Genomic DNA, 17,801 nt, shown 5'->3' on the forward strand with positions numbered 1-17,801 from the left:
GGGCAGAGAAACTAATGGAAGATTGCTAAATCTATCACACTTGGATTCAAAAATTATTTTCACAAGTACAAAATGGAAGGAGGCATAGCTAAAATCCAGTTTTTGTGGAAAAGATCTGCAGTTTTTAGTGACCGTACATCTCAAAATCAACAATGTAACATAGAAGCCAAGAAACTTAATATGTTCTTATACCACATTGAGAAGCAGTATTCAGAACACAAGGAATTATGATTGTTCTGTTGTAGCTAAATGTTTGTTGAACTAAATGTCATGTTCATTCCTGGGGACCACATTTTGGGAAGGATCTTGACAACCTGTAGTATCTAGAGGATTGTGATTGAAATGGTGAGGGTCTTTAAGATGAAGCCGAATGACGATTGCTTGATGAAACTGGATATTTGACCTAAAGAAGAGAAGCTTCATGGTACATGTTGGTTATCTCCAAATATCTAAAGGGCTTCCAAGTAGAAGAGGGGCCAGGCCTGTTCCTTTTGGCCCCAAAGGACAAAACTAGGGACAATGGGAGGAAGTCAATACGAGTCAGCTTTGAGTTTGATGTTAGGGAAAAGCTAATAATTAGAGGTAACCCCAAGTCGAATGGTTCCTTGATAGTTACTGTTTTCCTTATTAGAAGTCTTCAGACAAAGGCTGGATGACCACTTGTAGGTAATGTCATGAAGAGAATTCTTTCAGATACAAGTTGGGTCCCTTCCAAGTTTGAGATTCATTCTGTGACTTCCTTCTTCCTATCAATGGCATACTCGGTCATTCAGGCTTGAAACCTTAACATCATATTTGCCTTCTAACAATCTCTACATCCAATTGGTGACCAAATCCTGTCTATCCTTATCCTGTCACTACTTTCCATGCCTATTTGTTATCAGTCTAATTCTGGCACTCATTACTTCTCTCTTGGATTGTTGCAACAGCATGCCTTTGGCTTGTTGAATTGGTCTTCCATCCTTTCTTGTCCAATCTTTCTAAAGTACAGCATTATGTAACTCAACTTTTGAGAAACCTTCAATGGCAACCTATTACCTATTAAATACAAAATTCTATCAGGGAGTGACCTAAGATAGCTATCATAGGAAGTAAGAAAATATTGCAGTAGAGACAAATAGCCTGGACATACCTCTGAGCTATCTCAGTCCCCATTACATTGTGTACCTAAAGTCCCCACCATTAGCACCTATATTTGTGTGTGTGTGTGTGTGTGTGTGTGTGTGTGTGTGTTTGGGAGGAGAGGGAAGGGGGATAGGGAGGGAAGGCACCTGGCATGAGGTCATGATGTAATCCAAAAGCAATGTGGGGAGCAGCTAGATGGAGTAGTGGATAAAGCATCGGCCCTGGATTCAGGAGGACCTGAGTTCAAATCCAGCCTCAGACACTTGACACTTACTACCTGTGTGACCCTGGGCAAGTCACTTAACCCCAATTGCCTTACAAAAGAAACAAATGAAACTCAGCTCAAGTACCAACTACATACTAGCAGCTGATCCTCCAGGTACTAGTGTACTCCCTTTTTCCCCAAAAAAGTATTTTATTATTTCCCAGTTACATGTAGAGATAGTTTTCAACATTTGTTTTTATAAGATTTCTAGTTTCAAATTTTTCTCCCTTCCTCCCCTCCCCCACCAAGACAGCAAGCAATCTTATATAGGTTATATATGTACAATCACATTAAACATATTTCTGCATTAGTCATGCTGTGAAAGAAGAATCAGAGCAAAAAGGAAAAACCTCAAAAAAGAAAAAAAAAATAGAAATAGTATGGTTCAATCTGTATCTAGATTCCATAGTTCTTTTTTTCTGGATTTGGAGAGCATTTTCCATCATGAGCCCTTTGGAACTATCTTGGACCATTGTATTGCTGAGAAGAGTCAAGTCTATCACAGTTGATCAACACATAATGTTGTTGATACTGTGTACAGTGTTCTCCTGGTTCTGCTCATCTCACTCAGCATCAGTTCATGTAAGTTTTTCCAGCTTTCTCTGAAATCCACCTGCTCATTGTTTCTTACAGCACAATAGTATTCCATTACATCCATATACCACAACTTGTCCAGCCATTCCCCAATTGATGGGCATCCCCTCAATTTCCAATTTTTTGCCACCACAAAAAGAGCAGTTATAAATATTTTTGTACATGTGGGTCCTTTTCCCTTTTTCATGATCTCTTTGGCAATGTAGGGACCAAATTTTAATTGGGGAGTGTTAGCTAGGCGGCTCACCACAATATTGGGGCAAGGAAGGAGACCAACAGCTTCCCTCAAAAACAGAACAGGGTTTATTAACAAGAATGAACTTAATAACACAAGCAAGATCAGTAGAATTAAGGGAAAGGAAAAAAAATTGGGGAAGGGAAATGATATGACCTGAATAACACCACTGCCCAGGGATCAGCTGAGAACACACAACTATGTCCTGTTGCTTTCCAGCTTCAAGCTAGAATGGCAAAACTCTTCACTTCTTCCCAGCAGACCCCAGACTGACCACACATAGCCCCAAGCCAATTGGCTGGCAGCCCTGACTGACGGTCACATCACTGCCCTCACTGGGCTTCCAGTCATTATAATTTTGCCAGGTCCATGTAGGCAGCAGTGAGTGGTGATGACGTGAGGTGCCAGTGCCATGGCGATGGCTACAACCAGTGCCATTTGCAGAGGTGCAGCGCCTGAGCCCCAGGCCAGTGCTTTGTTTTTAAAAATTCTAGCCAAAAGATGGGGTCATAAAAACCTCAAATAACAAATAATTCTTTACAGGAAAAAGACTTAATAGTGGTTTTGCTGGGTCAAAGGGTACATGCACAACTTTATAGCCCTTTGGGCATTAGTGCACACCCTTTCAAAGCCACCTTGTATTCATTTGTATATATTTGTCTTTGTACATGTTGTCTCCTCTAATAAATGTAAACTCCTTGAGAGTTGGACCTTTTCAATTTTGTTTTTATATTCCTGGGAATTTAGCACAGTACCTGACTTAGGAATTGGGATAGGGATGGGGCCTGAACCATTGATATAGTGAATTCCCCCATAAGGAATCTCCCTCTACTAAGGTTGGTCAGCATCTTTTCTGAAACTTATAGTCTTAGTTGTTTATAGCACTGAGAAGTTGTGATCTGTTCTGTCACATCCAGTGTGTGGCAGTTGCAGGACTTGCACTCAGCTCTTCTAAGGCAGCTTTCTAACTACTACAGCATGCTGCTTAGGCACAAAGTAGGCAGTTAATATTTGTTTATTGATTAGGGAATTAGAGAATTTGAGAGAAGAGATTTCAGCAGCCATCTAGTCCAACTTGCACATTAAAAAAAAATTTTGCAGGGCAGCTAGGTGGCGCAGTGGATAAAGCACTGGCCCTGGATTTAGGAGGACCTGAGTTCAAATTCGACCTCAGACACTTGACACTAACTGTTGTAAGGGGCTAAAATTCTAGCTATACTATCTAAAATCTAATGAGTGGTCACCAATAAATTATAAGCTTTAGCAAGAGTATTTAAGTGTTTTAAGTATTTATTAAAGAGCATTCTAAGAGACCCCATCATCTGACCCACTATGGTGAGGTTAGGAACCAAAAGAGAAAGAACCCCTCCACCAGCATCTGCTTCCTACTTCGTGTCCTCCTTCCAGAAATGGGAGGCTCCTTAAGTTGATTGGCTGGTGGCCTTGATAGACAGTACCCAGAAGCAAACGTCACTTCCCTATGCTAAGGACCTTGACCACATGGCTTGCCCTCAGAGGCCTTCTCCTCATGGCAGAGCTTTTCTACAGTAAGTCTCCAGCAGGTGGCATCATTCCAATCGTTACACTGTATGACTCTGGGCAAGTCACTTAACCCTCATTGCCCCACCAAAAAAAATTTTTTTTCCCACTGACCCAAAGTAGGTATCTGGCCTCTGCCTAAAAACCTCCATGGAGGGGGAATCTAGCTCCTGTTGGAACTAACCATTCTGCTTTGAGGCTGCTATCATTTTAAGGAATTTTTTTTTCTGATAATGCACCTCAATTTGCCTTTTTTCAACTCTCACCAATTAACTCCTGGTCTTGTCCCTCATCCACATGACAATCCTTCAAATACTTGAAACAGTTTTCATATTGCCCCCGAGTTTTATTTTCTCTAGGCTAAACATGCCCGGTTCTTTCACTGGCTATGTCATGAACTCATGGCCTTCCATGGTTGCTCTCCTTTGGACACTAACTTATCACTGTCCTTAAACCTTTGTGCCCAAAACTGAATACAATACTCCAGATGAAGCTTTATAAGGACAGAGTACAGTAGTATTATCACCTGTGCTCTTCCTAATGCAGCAAGAGATTGCATTAGTTTTTTGACTGTGACATCACACTGCTGACTCATATTGAGCTTGCAGTCCACCAAAATCCCCAGATCATTTTCAGGAGGACCGCTAGCCTAGTCATGATTGAATTAAACAGATAGGGAAGGGAACAAGCATTTACTATGCACCTAATATGCCCCAGGCACTGTGCTAAGCTCTTTACAATTATCTCATTTGACCCACTGTGCCCCCACAGAGGGGCTGGGCCTGAAGTCTGGAAGACTGAAATTCAAATGTGACCTTTGGCATTTAATAGCAGTCTAACTCTGTGTAAATCACTTAACTTGTCTGCTTCATTTTCCTCAGTGGAAAAAAGAGGATAATAAATAGCACCTACCTCCCAGGATTCTTCTGTGGTTCAAATGACATAATATTTATGAAGTTTTTAGCAAAGTGACTGGCACTTACTTAGTAGATGCTATATAAGTGCTAGCTTTTATTACTACTATTTAAAAATGAAAATGGAGAAGTTTTTGAGCATAAAAGGATACTCTGCAGTGACAGAAGCAGTAGAGAGATCAGAGGGGAAAAATCAGTGCATTTGGACATTAGGAAGTCAGTTTGAAGAAAGGTTCTGTAGGGTGATGACAGAATTCAGATTACATGGGTGAGTGGTGAGGAAGTGGAAGTACAATTAGGAGGCTACATTGCTACTTGGGAAGGAGTGGGAGTTTGATTGGGGAGACTACAAAGAATGGTGTAAGGGCTTGCTCTCCTCTGGGTGGGAGTTGGTTTAGGACTTAACCGGTTAAGAGGCAGATGGGTGATCTGGCAGGCCTTTTCCCCAAGAAAACCAGCTAGGCCTGCAAAGCATCCATTCAACACTACACTTCCCAGCTCGCCCTGAAAAGGCATGCTGGGACGTATGGTTTGAGGGAGGGAGGTCAAGGACCGACTGTCTGAGAGGAGCGGCGGTTAGGCCGACTTCCTAGTCGACCCGACGATAGCACCCCCTACACACTTTAATCGTTTAATAGACCCTCTTCCTTGAGGAGGCATTCCGACCATTTCATCCTCAAGTTTCCCGCAGGCCTCGCCCTTTCTTTAATAACCAATCACAGCTGCGGACTACCTGATTGGCCTATCCCCTACGACTTTGGAGCCTGTGTGGGCGGGGAGAGCCCTCTCTTCCTCGCTCGGCATGGGTAGGAGGCTCGATGAGCTAACCCAAGGCTCAGGTTTGCGCATGTGTATTTCCTTCCCGCGTGTTCCCCCTCGCCTCGGATGCCACGGGTATCCCCGAGCCTTCTTTCCGTGTTACTCTCCGCGCTATCAGCCCGGCCGGACGTGGGTTCTGGAGAAGCCCTGAGAAAACTACCCAGCCGGTAGCTGGGGGCGCCATGTCTTCAGGCTCCACCGCACCCCCGGCTCACCCCGGCTGTCTGGCCCTGTGGAGGGAGGAAAATGATCGATTGGTCCGGCAGTGGAGGGTAAAGTTCGGTTCCTACGATTCCCCTGCCCTGTCAGCAGAGACACCCTCGTTCTCGCCCATGTAGCCCCTTTTTTGACGCTTCCTCCCATTGACAGCCCCGTCCGCCTCCATCAACTCCGCCCCCCTCCCCACGCCCCAAGCACTGACAGCTCAGCCCCCTACCTTAGACTTTAGACTCCTCCTCCTGGCTGCCCCATTGAGTACTCTGCCTTTCATTGAGCCCCTTACTGAGGTTTTGAGTCCTCTTCTGGATCCTTCCTCTGTTCTCCCCAGAGAAACAGAAGCCCAGACACTTTCTAGGTCTCCTACCCAAGAGAGGTATCTAATTCATAGCCTGAACCTAGACCCAATTCAGGCCTCCAGGGCCCAAGTGTTGTGGGGTGGTGGGAGTACCTCTAGTGACAGCTTTCTGTGTTGAACAGGTGGTGGCTCAGGACTCCGCACAATCCTCGAAGCAGCGGGCTGCTCATCATGTCCTTGAGGGACTCAGGGGGCTTCTCCACAGGCTACAGGGTACGACAGGAGTGGGAATGGGATCCAAATGGAGAAGGAGGGCATTAAGAGTGAGGGATCTAGGGGCAGCTAGATGGCGCAGTGCATAGAGCACCAACCCTGGAGTCTGGAGGACCTGAGTTCAAATCCAGCCTCAGACACTTAACACTTACTAGTTGTGTGACCCTGGGCAAGTCACTTAACCCCAATGGCCTCACTAAAAAAAAAAAGAGTAAGGGATCTTAGTCCCTAGGACACCCAAGGAACATCCCTTTTTGGGAACAGGGATTAAGGAAGCCTAGATATTGGACCCCTGGAGAATTATTGATCTTGTTCCCAGGACAGTTTTGTTCAGTAGGAGGGGTTTCTCAATTGGGGAGGATAGTTCATTTGGAGGGGAGACAGATTTCTAGATGAGAGGCTCAATCTAGGCCTTTGATCTTTTAAGTGGAGGTGGTAAAAGTTCTCTTGGTTGGAAGGGTGTGTTTCCTGACTTTGGGGAAAGACAGGAGAGAAGGTCTGGTTGGAGGAGCTCTTAGTGACTCCTGATGTATGATTCTAGGGCTCCCTCCAGCTCTTTCTGCCCTTCCTCTGGAGCTGACTGTCCTGGCTAATACCCTGATCTTGGGGGTTGGCCTGGCTCAGGGATTCACGAAGGATCATGCTCTGGACATCCAGCAGGGCCTGGAAAGGGGTGAGGGCCAGATTCTGATTCTTTTCCCAAATGACCCACTTTCCTGACCACCACTACCATGACTACCCAACTCTTCCTTTACCTGGAAGTTCCCAACTCCCCAACACACACACACACACACACACACACACACACACACACACACACACACACACACACACTCTTCATAATAACCGTTCCATAAACTTTGACTAGAAGAATCTCAACCATTCCCTCAGTCCCTCCCCTAACAACAGAAGTCTATGGGATGACAACCCAAGACTTCTATCAATAGACCAGTTTCTGTGCTCCTCATTCTTGAGTATAGGCTCTCCTTTGGGACAAGTTGAAGAGAAGGGTGGGGAAGCAAAAGTCACAGTTTATCTGGAAAAGGGGTGGAATAACATGAGGGAGGGTCATGTAAATTGTCTTGGCTTCTCTAAGTATTCTAACTATGTATGGCTCTGTAGTGCTGAATGCCCAGGGGGTGCCACTGCCCCAGTCAGGGGACCTATGGAAGGCCATCTTTCAAAGCCCCTTCATGCCTTTTGAGATGCTACCTCCCCTACACCACTTGGTGGCCCTTCAGGGGGCCTTATGGCTGACAGATAACCATCCTGGAGACCTAGCCAAACTCTTGCATGCTGTAATGAGTAGCCAGGTAAGAAATAGTAGCAGTATATGTCCTCAATCCTGTACCTTTCATAAATTCTTCTCTCCTCCGTTCTGACCACTGTGTTGACCTCTTGAGTCCACCTTGCCCCAATCTGGGATGCTAATATTTAGGAATGCAGGGAGGTAAGGACTCTGAGATCTAGCTGGAATGGGGCTGGGTTAGTGAGAGGAGAGGAGAAACAGTAGAGATCCCCCTGTGATTCAATGGCAGGGGTTCCTTAGGGGAGAGTTGGTAGCTGGACTTCTGGGCCTTTGGGGGTCTCTGACCCCAGTTTCTCACCAAACAAGTGCAAAGAGAGTGAGGCTCCTCTCCCTGGACTTACTGAGAACCTGCTGTCACTGCTAAGTGTGTGGGACCCCCCTGTTGAAGAGCTGGATGCTCCAATGACCCTTCAGGATGCCAGGAGTCTGAGGGATGTTCTTCTTACAGCAGCTGCATTCCACCAAGGTGAGCAGAGGGCCTAGGTTTGTTCCCCTACACCCAGCCCCAAGACATGAAGGGAAATGGGTTATATATTTTCCTCCAAGGAATTCCTCTTGTAGGCAGATCCCCCTTCTCTTGCCAAGCACGTGTCCCTCACCTATGTGGTCAGTGGTAGGGGGAAGGATCCTGGTCTCTTTTGCTCCTAATTCCCCCATTTTTCATTTCCCTTCTCTTTCTTTTTGGTAGGTCTTTTTAAAAAAAATTTATTTATTTAAGTTCTCAACCTTTGTTTAGATAAGATTTCCAATTTCAAATTTTTCTCCCTCCCTCCCCTCCCTGCCCCCCTCCCCTAGACAGCAGGTAATCTGATGTGTAACATTAAACATATTTCTGCATTAGTCGTGTTATACAAGAAGAATCAGAGCAAGAAGGAAAAACCTCAAAAAAGAAAAGCAACAGCACCAAAAACAAAAGAGATAGTATGGTCCAATCAGCGTCCATATTCCACAGTTGCTTTTTTTTTTTCTTTCTGGATTTGGAGAGCCTTTTCCATCATGAGTCCTTTGGAACTTTCTTGTACCATTGGATTGGTGAGAAGAATCTAGTCTATCACAGTTGATCAACACACAATGTTGATGATACTGTGCACAATGTTCTCCTGGTTCTGCTCATCTCACTCATCATCAGCCCATGCAAGACCCTCCAGGTTTCTCTGAACTCCTCCTGCTCATTGTTTCTTACAGCACAGTAGTATTCCATTACATTCATATACCACAACTTGTCCAGCCATTCCCCAATTGATGGGCATCCCCTCAGCTTCCAATTCCTTGCCATTTTTTGGTAGGTCTTAATGTGTGTGTAGCATTGTAGCCTCCCTTGGACCCCCAGGGTTCAGTCCTGCCTCCCATCCCCAGCTCTAGCAGCTTTCAGCAGATCTCCCTCTTGATACCTTCCAGGTCTTCATGAGCTTCATGTGGGGAACTTGTCATTAGCCTTGAGCAGCCTGCAGAAAGCAGCATTCAGCCTGTGCCCCCGTCCTGTGCTGGCCCAAGTCCACACAGCTTTGGGAGCCTGCCTTCGGAAAATGGTAATGGGAAAATAGGAAAGGCCCTGGGTTGGGGGAAGAGGATACTCAGCTTCATGTGGCACTGGGGGTCATCAGACTAATCTCATTTCCTAGTAGACTGGGTGATGGTACTGATATACTTAGATTTTTTGAAAAGTATTTGTCAGTCTCTTATGCTGTTGTTTTGCAAAAGGTGGTGTGATAGGGGCTAGGCAATAGTAGATGATAGGTGAATTCAGAACTTGAGTGGCCAGACCCCAAGAGGAATAATTAAGTTTGATGTTTAAATATGGAATGACCCAAGGATCTTTGCTTGGCTCTGTGTTCTTTAACATTTTTTATCACAATAACATGGGTAAAGGCATAGGTGGCACATTTATCAAATTTGCAGGTGAAACAAAGCTGGAAGAGATAGATGACACCCACACTGGGTGACAGTCAAGATTCCACAAAACCCTGATAGGCTAGAGCCACAGTTAACAAGGTGAAATGTAATACCAACAAAGGTAGAAGATGGACAAGACATGGCTGGACGTGGCTTCAAAAAGATCCTTTACTGGAGCTCTCCACTCTGATTGTACTTTTTAACTCACTTTCTCTTGCAGGTAGACTGGCCTTCTAGATCTCCCCCATACAAAACACCTCAGCTTCTGCCTCCCCACTTTCAAATTGCAGGCTCCTGAGCTTCTTTCCAAATACAGCTCAGGTGCCCCCTCCTCCTGGAAGCCTTTCCCAGTTTTTCCCAATTGTTGTTAGTGTCTGCCCCTCTTGGAACTATTGTATTACTTCATATACATTTTATACTTGTATGTATACTTTAAAAATATATATATGTTACACACTATCTTCACAACAACCCTGTGAGGTAGGTGCTAGTATTATTCTCATTTTACTGATGAAGAAACTGAGGCAGAGGTCAAGTGACTTGCCCAGGCTCCTGAAGATAGTAAGTGCCTTTGATGGATCTTGAACTCAAGTCTTCCTAGCTGCAGGCCCATAGCTCTAGCCACTGAGCCTCCTGCATATAGTTGTATCCCACCTAATAGAATATAAATTCCATCACAGCAGGAACTCACTTATTTTTGTCTGTCCACAGCACCCAGCACATTGCCTTGTACATGGTGAGCATTTAATGTTTATTGAATTTTTGGCTCAGTACAACTCGTGTCATATGACATTGAAAAAAGAACCAACTGCAATGTTAGACCACAGTGAGAGATGCATGAGGGCTAGGCCTTGGGAAGCAAAGCTACCTCCCTGTTCTCAGGCCTAGTCAAACCACATCTGGGGCACCCTGTGCAGTTCTGAGGGCCACGTTTTAGGAAGGACATTGATAAGCCGGAAATGTCCAGAAGCAGCTAGGGTTTTGGAGATCTTTGACTTCATATCATCTAAAGATAGGCTGAAGGATCTGAGCATGTGTGGCCTAGAGAGAGGATCTTCAATGATATTGAAAAGCTATCTTTTGGAAGAGGAAATAGAATTTTTCTGTGTCTGCTGGAAAGTAGAATTAGAAATACCGAATGGAAGTTGCAGAAGCAGATTTAGACTTGAATGGAAGAAAAAACCTCTCAATTATAGTGGTCTAAAAGTGGGGTGGGCTGCTCCAGGAGGTAGTGAGTCCCCTATCACTGGAAGTGATGACCCCTGTTGCAGGTGTTGTGGCTGGGATCCTTGTTCAGGTTTATGCTGGGTAGACTAGGTGGCCTCTGAGGTCTTTTTCTGCTGAGATTCTGCAGGGACCCAATATGCTTATGTGGTGGTGGTGTTTGTCCTTTGCTCTTGAAGAAGACTATGACATCTGGAAGTGGTGTCATGACTAGCAGTGGATTGGATTTAAGTGAGGGAGGGCTGTGCACGGTCACCAGCCTCACTCTCTCCTCTAGAACATCTGGGTCCAGTGGCAAGATATTCATCAGGACAATTGGAAATGGCCTCAGATGAGACCCTGACCTTTTTAAGCCAAGGTCTTTCCCAATAAATAAATAAACAAATTAATAGATGGAGAAAGAAAGGAAGGAAGAAAGGAGGAGAGGAGGGGGGGAAGGGGAAGGGGGAAGGGAAGGGAGAAGAGGGGAGGGAGGAAGTCAGTTTGGGAGGGGAAGGCTCTCTAGGTTCTGCCTGAAACAGAAACAGTTGCTATTTGTATTCACTCTGAGCCTTTATGAGGTCAAACAACAGCCGATCAGGCTTGGGTTGGGACCCATTATTGGCCGGTCTATGAGAGTTCAGTGACTTGGAGTTAAGGTGTGGTCCTAAAAAAAAAATCGATGGTGTTAACTTAAGTCATCCTGCGTGGTTTCAGCAATCAAACCTTATATTCCTTTGGGTAGAGTAGGGGGGATATGGAATAGGAAGGCTTTCTGTGTGGATTCCTGGGAGAGGGGGTTCAGAAAGTGATTTTGGGGTCCTGTTTTCATGTCTTTCTCCTACTTTCTCCTTCTCTGCCCCAGGGCTATCCACAGAGGGCACTGCTGCATCTACTTGAGGCTCTAAAGGCAGGCCCAGGCCAAGGACCCCCTCTTCTGGAGGCTGCCCGACTCTATCGACAGATTGGCCATACCACAGCTGAGCTGGACAGCTTAAAGCTACTGGTAGAGGTGTGCATGTGGACTTGGGGCTCCAGGCTGGTATCCTGGATCTGGGCCTTTCCCTTGCCCCACTCAGCCTGGTCAGGCAGCCCAGGGCAGAGAGTCTGGGCATTTGGGTGCTGGAGGGAGGCAGGGCTTCAGTAGCAACAGAGGGAGTTCTATAACTCCTAGGGTTGGCAGGGAGCAGCATCTTAGGGAATAAGACAGGAATGCTATCCCATTCTGTGAGATGGGCAGGTAGGGTCAGGCACTTCCCTACCATCTACTGTCTCTTGCAGGCTCTGAGTATCCCTCACAGTTCCAGGCTACCCTTGTTCCCTATTGGGGTAGAACTTCTTATCACTCCACCCAGTCCTGCCTCCTCCCTTTACTGTGGGACCCAAAGCCAGGCCAAGCACCTGCTGGCAAGCAGGTGTCTCCAGACAGGCAGGTATTGACATATCCCTATCCCTTTTCCTCTTTCTCTCTCCAGCTCCACATAATAGAATCATAGACTATTAGAGCTAAAATCAATCAACATACATTTGTGAAGTGACAGTTACAGGACCAGGCAATGTGCTAGGTGTTGGGGGTACAAATATAAAGGGGGTTCAGAGCTGTATAGTCTAACCCTCTTGGTCTGGATTGGGGAAAACAGAAAAAGATGTTTTGTTCAAGGTCGAGCAGCAAGTTAATAGTTTGATGTTTAAATCTGGAATGGCCCAAGGAGCTGTGTAAGTCCAAAGTCCATTCAGGGACTTTCCTTCTATGGAAGGCCCTTTCTCTCTCCACCTGCCTCCAACATCTTCTCTTCCTGGCTTCTCTTCTCAGCCTGCACCCAACTCTGCCTTCTCAACTCACTGTCCTGTGATCCTGCCCTACCCCAGTGTCAGCCCCATTTCTCTAGTCTGAGGTGGTTAGAGATGCAGACACCCATGTGTACTTGAACAGAAAATGACAGGCCTCTCTCCCTCCCCGAGCTCTAACCATGGGTGCCACAGTGGGTAGAGCATTGGGCCTAGAGTCAGGAAGCTAAAATCCAGCCTTAGATTCCAGCTGTGTGACCCTGGGCAAATCACTTCACCTCTGCCTGCCTCAGTTTCCTCATCGATAAAATGGGAATAACAATAGTGCCTACCTTTCAGGGTTTTGGCAAGGATTAAATGACATAGTATTTGTAAACTACTCAGCAGACTGCCCAGTACATTGTAGGTACTTAATAAATGCTTGTTTCCTTCCCTTTTTTCCCCATTCCCCTAACCTTTGTTTTTCTTGCTAACCATTGAACAGTTAAATGCCAAGAAACAAAATGTGAGCATTCCTTCCCCAGTTCAGGGCAGTGACTGGGGAAAAAGGGAATTCATGGGCTTGAAAAATCCATATATTGGATAATGGCAGTCGCTGAGACATTGGTTGTCAGGATCATTCCTGTCTGGGGAGGTAGTGGGAGGGATGGAGCCTCGGAGGAGATGGTCATCTGTGCTATGGATCCTCAGGAATGAGGAGGCTGCGGAGCAATACCTGGATCTGCTGGCCTTGATGCTGGATGGATCGATATCCCAGGTGTGTGGTCAGCGGGTTGGGCAGAGGGACGGTGGGGGGCTATATGCTTGATCTCCATCTGGATTATAGCAGAATAGCTCTATCTTCCTCTCTTGAGGTTTCAGCGATCTCTCAACCAACTAGCCTGTGCTGTTGAGCACTGTGCTAGAGTCCAGGGAAACAAATAATCAATAAACTTTTATTAAAGGGGCAGCTAGGTGGTACAGCGGATAAAGCACCAGCCCTGGATTCAGGGGGACCTGAGTTCAAATGCGGCCTCAGACACTTGACACTTACTAGCTGTGTGACCCTGGGCAAGTCACTTAACCCTCATTGCCCCGAAAAACAACAACAACCACAACCAAAAAAACCCCATTTATTAAGCATGTACTATGTTCCAGGCACTATGCTAAGCACAGGATGTGCTTACCAGTCACTGTGCTAAGTGCTACAATGAATTAAATAATCCCTACTTGAAGGCCAAGTTGGGCTGAATCTGGGAAAGCTTGCTGGAGGGCAGTGTTAAAAGGAATTTAGAAGGGGGTGTCCTTTAAAGGTTTAGATGGAAGCTCTTAATCTCCAGACCCTTGTTTCTCAGGCCACAAGGCCTGGGTCAGAGGCATATAGAGACATCAGAGAAGAGTCACAGATGATACTGGGTGTCTCTTCAGGGCATGCAGTGTTCTTCGTTCCTGTCTGGTGGTTCTCAAACTCCTCGTGTACCCGAGGTCTTCTTGGAGACAGCAACAGCACTGATTATTGTGGGCAGATTCCAAGATTCACTGACTGTGTGTGAAGAGCTGCTCAGCCAGATATCACTTCTGGTCCCCCAGAAACTCTGGTTGGGTCGAGGGGGACCTAGCCTCAGGCCTGCTCCATCCCCAGTCCCACCTCTCTCTGAGAACCCCTCAGAGCATCTGTTCTGCCTGTTGTGGGCCTCCGCTGCCCACCTGCTTCAGGGTCAGGCCTGTGCTGGGCTGGGAGCCCGGAGGGAAGCCCTGGAGGAGTTTAGCAGGTGAGATGGAGAATACAATGAATAGTGGAGGGAGGGATGACTTTACTAAGGTGGGATTCGTGGGAGGGATCTGGACCCATATGCTGTCTGCTTCTTAAAGGATCACTCCCAAACCTGTGTCCATGGATAGAGTTCAGGGGACCCCTAAACTTGGGAGAGAAATACATTTTTATTTTAATTAATGTCTAGTTGAAAATTAACATTTTCTTCAGTTAAAAACACTATTCTGAGAAGTTGGCCTTTCTTCCCTGGATGGCCAAAGAGCTCCATGACAAAAAACACATTATCTCATCCCTTTTAGGTGCCTCGAGTTACTCTTCCGAGTGAAGCCTATGGATGGAGTTGTAGATCGAGGTGCAGGTGGAGATAAAGACCAGGGTTTGAGTGGAGGTGAGTTTCAGTCTTCTTTCCTACCACCTCTAGATTTCCTGTGGCCTTCTTCAAGGGAACTTCTGATGCTGTAGAGGGGTTTGGGGTGTCCTCTAGAGCGAGGCCTTACTAGGATGGGTAGACACGATTCCTCTGGGAACATGGCCTCCAGAGAGGATATGGATGTTGGGCTGCCCTGGGACAGTTCTGGCTATGAGGCAGGTTGCTGACTTAGTTGCGGGGGAGAGTAGATATCTTCAGCAGTGAAGATGACATGGTCCCTTCAGAGATCTGCCCACCTGCGAAGGTTCTCCAGAGGCTGAAAGCAGTGGCCTTCATTAGCCGGGGGCTGGAATGGACAGCAGTAGGCCGGGATGCCCAGGCTCTACAGGATTTCCTTCTTGCTGTGCAGCTTTGCCCAGGTAGGGATGGGTGGCATGAAGGTCTCCTGTAGGTATGTGTGTGTGTATAGGTGTGTTTGGATGGATGTAGAGTAGTGCCCAACTGTGAAATTTATGCATTATGTATGCTGGCATATTAAATGTATACTCATGTACACAGGTCTGTGGATTGTGCTAGGGTGTGTGTGTGAAAGGTGTAATCACAAATATATGTGTGTCATGGACATGTTTCTCTTTTGCCAGCTTAGTTATAAGACTGGTTTACTCTTATTCTATCTTTTGTGGGCAGCCTGGTGGAGACTTCTGAGGGGTTCTGTGATATGTAATGGGGAAAGTCACTTGTGCAGGTCCCTGTAACGCTAATGAAGGTTGGTGGGGGTGGTATATGGGTGATGCAGGTGACCGAAATGCTTCCTTACATCTGCTGCACATCCTGTGGAGGCTAGAGCGGAAAGAAGAGGCCTTTGCAATCTATCAGAGGCTAGAGGCTGAGGCTAACCAGCAACAGGATGATGCTGAGGGGTGAGACTGAGGGCTAGTAGGTGGGCTGATGGTGAATGGAGAAGGTGGGTGAGGGTGAACCGAGAGGGAACCATCTTACCCCTATTTCTCCCTTATGCTCTTCTCCCTCTCTCCAGTTTTCTCCCTCAGTACTTGGAGTCCTGTTTGAACCGGATTCGCGTCACTGATCAGGAGTCCCTCTTGCAAGAACTTCAGAAATCACTGCAGAGGCCCATGTGCCCTTAGTGGTTATTTGATCCTGGCTTCCCAGGGATCTTTTCTATTTGGACCTCTCTTCTATTTCAGTTTAGCAAGTAGCTAAGCCTAGAGCTGGGACTTCAGTAAGCCTGGGGAAAGCAATGTCCCTGGTCCCTTGGCTGATCTTGTTGGTCATTTTCCTGCAACTCTCAAAGTGGAGGGAAGAAGAGGGGTAAAGAGAGGAGTAATCAGGGATTACAATGTCCCTTTCCCCACCTTTCTTGGTGTCAGTCTTCCTATCATTGTATTTTTTTTATACCTATTACCCCCTTTTTCCAGTAAAATATTCCATTGGTCTGTCTGCCCATACTATTTGTCTTTGGCATATAAGTGCTGGAAGTGCTTGTCTCTGGACACTGAGTCACAGCCTTTTATTTGATGTGATACAGTCTGATGATACAGGGAAGACAGTCCCCTACTCTTTAAGGGATCTTCTCTTGAAAGTGGAGACTTCCCCTATCTTTACCTGATCTCTTCCTTCACTTAATTTTTTTTTTTGGGTGGGGCAATGAGGGCTAAGTGACTTGCCCAGGGTCACACAGCTAGTAAGTATCAAGTATCTGAGGCAAGATTTGAACTCAGGTCTTCCTGAATCCAGGGCTGGTGCTTTATTCACTGCTCCACCTGGCTGACACCCCTCCCCCCCTTCACTTAATTCTTGAGCAGTAACACCCTTCAGCATTTGTGTGTTTTGGTGTCAGTCAATAAACAAACATTTATTAAATGAATACTATATGCTTGGCACCATGCTAAGGGCTGAGGTTACAAGGAAAGGTAAAAGAATAGTCCCTTCTCTCAAGGAGCCCACAGCAATGGGTAAGACAACATGCTAACAGCTATGTACAAAGTATCCAGGACAAATTGGCTATGTATAAGATAGAAATTTGGGCTTTCCTGAGGGAGACTTAATGACCTGAAAGGTCAGTTATGACTTGTGGGATCATGGGATTTCCTTTTTATTCTTTTTTTTTTTTGGGGGGTGAGGCAATTGGGGTTAAGTGACTTGTCCAGGGTCACACAGCTAGTAAGTGTTAAGTGTCTGAGGCCGGATTTGAACTCAGGTACTTCTGAATCCAGGGCTGGTGCTTTATCCACTCCTTTCTATTCTTTAGTGGAGAGAAGTATTAGAAAATAAAAATAGATTGAAGCTTTGTTTTTATAGCACTCTAACCTGTCTCTTGTCTTGAGTCTTTTTTTTTTTTTTTAAGTGAGGCAATTGGGGTTAAGTGACTTGGCCAGGGTCACACAGCTAGTAAGTGTGTGTTAAGTGTCTGAGGCCAGATTTGAACTCAGGTACTCCTGACTCCAGGGCCGGTGCTCTATCCACTGTGCCACCTAGCTGCCCCTCTTGTCTTGAATCTTAAGCTAGATGCTAGGGCAATCAATAAAAAGGAGACATGGTCCCTGCCCCCAAGAAACCACCAATCTAACGGAGAAGACATAAAGCAGAATAGAACCCAGTGATGAATAATAATAATAATAATTTACATTCATATAATGCTTAGAGGTTTGCAAAGTGCTTGTTTCACAACCTTGTGAGACAGAGTATATTATTTACTGATAAAGAAACAGCCTCTGAAAGTGTGGGACTTACTTGTGACCACACAGCTGGTAAAATTCTGAACCTGTGTTTCCAGACTCCAAATCTAGCACCCTTTCTATTACACTACACTTCCTTATAATCAAGTTACAGCCATCAGGTCTGGGACAAATACAGTCTAGAGCTGAAAGCAAGGGTCAGGGATTTCCTGGGAGAACACATTATTAAGGAGGGAGTATGAATGAGAGGGAAGCAAGCTTGCTAGGAATTAGTAGAAAATTCAGGTGGTGAAATCTTGGGAGAGGGGTAGGGTTTAAGAAGGGCTACCCTCCCTTCTCCCATTCTTTGTACAAGTAAGGTGTTGGGGCCTAGGTTCAAAAGTGGAGACTAAGGATGCCCAGTATCCAAAGACTACATATCCCAGCATGCAGTGTTGTGGGGCGTGTGTGTTTGTTAATGGACGGGCAGCGTATGCTGGGATTTGTAGTCTTTGGATATAATTTTCCCCTG

At 45.9% G+C, this 17,801-nt stretch overlaps 1 protein-coding gene across 1 annotated transcript; it reads left to right on the plus strand.

Annotated features, from left to right (window-relative positions):
- Positions 1-5,371: 5,371 nt before the first annotated feature.
- FANCG (FA complementation group G) lies at positions 5,372-16,894 on the plus strand. The gene is made up of 14 exons (XM_043978905.1): positions 5,372-5,763; positions 6,188-6,278; positions 6,820-6,951; positions 7,401-7,591; positions 7,894-8,053; positions 8,986-9,116; positions 11,549-11,695; positions 11,965-12,116; positions 13,162-13,228; positions 13,879-14,222; positions 14,524-14,612; positions 14,879-15,013; positions 15,391-15,514; positions 15,631-16,894. The coding sequence occupies exons 1-14, from the start codon at positions 5,674-5,676 to the stop codon at positions 15,737-15,739; spliced, it is 1,962 nt and encodes a 653-aa protein (XP_043834840.1). The 5' UTR covers positions 5,372-5,673; the 3' UTR covers positions 15,740-16,894.
- Positions 16,895-17,801: the final 907 nt, after the last annotated feature.

This window comes from Dromiciops gliroides, chromosome 1 (assembly GCF_019393635.1).
Source record: "Dromiciops gliroides isolate mDroGli1 chromosome 1, mDroGli1.pri, whole genome shotgun sequence".
Taxonomy (NCBI): Eukaryota; Metazoa; Chordata; class Mammalia; order Microbiotheria; family Microbiotheriidae; genus Dromiciops; species Dromiciops gliroides.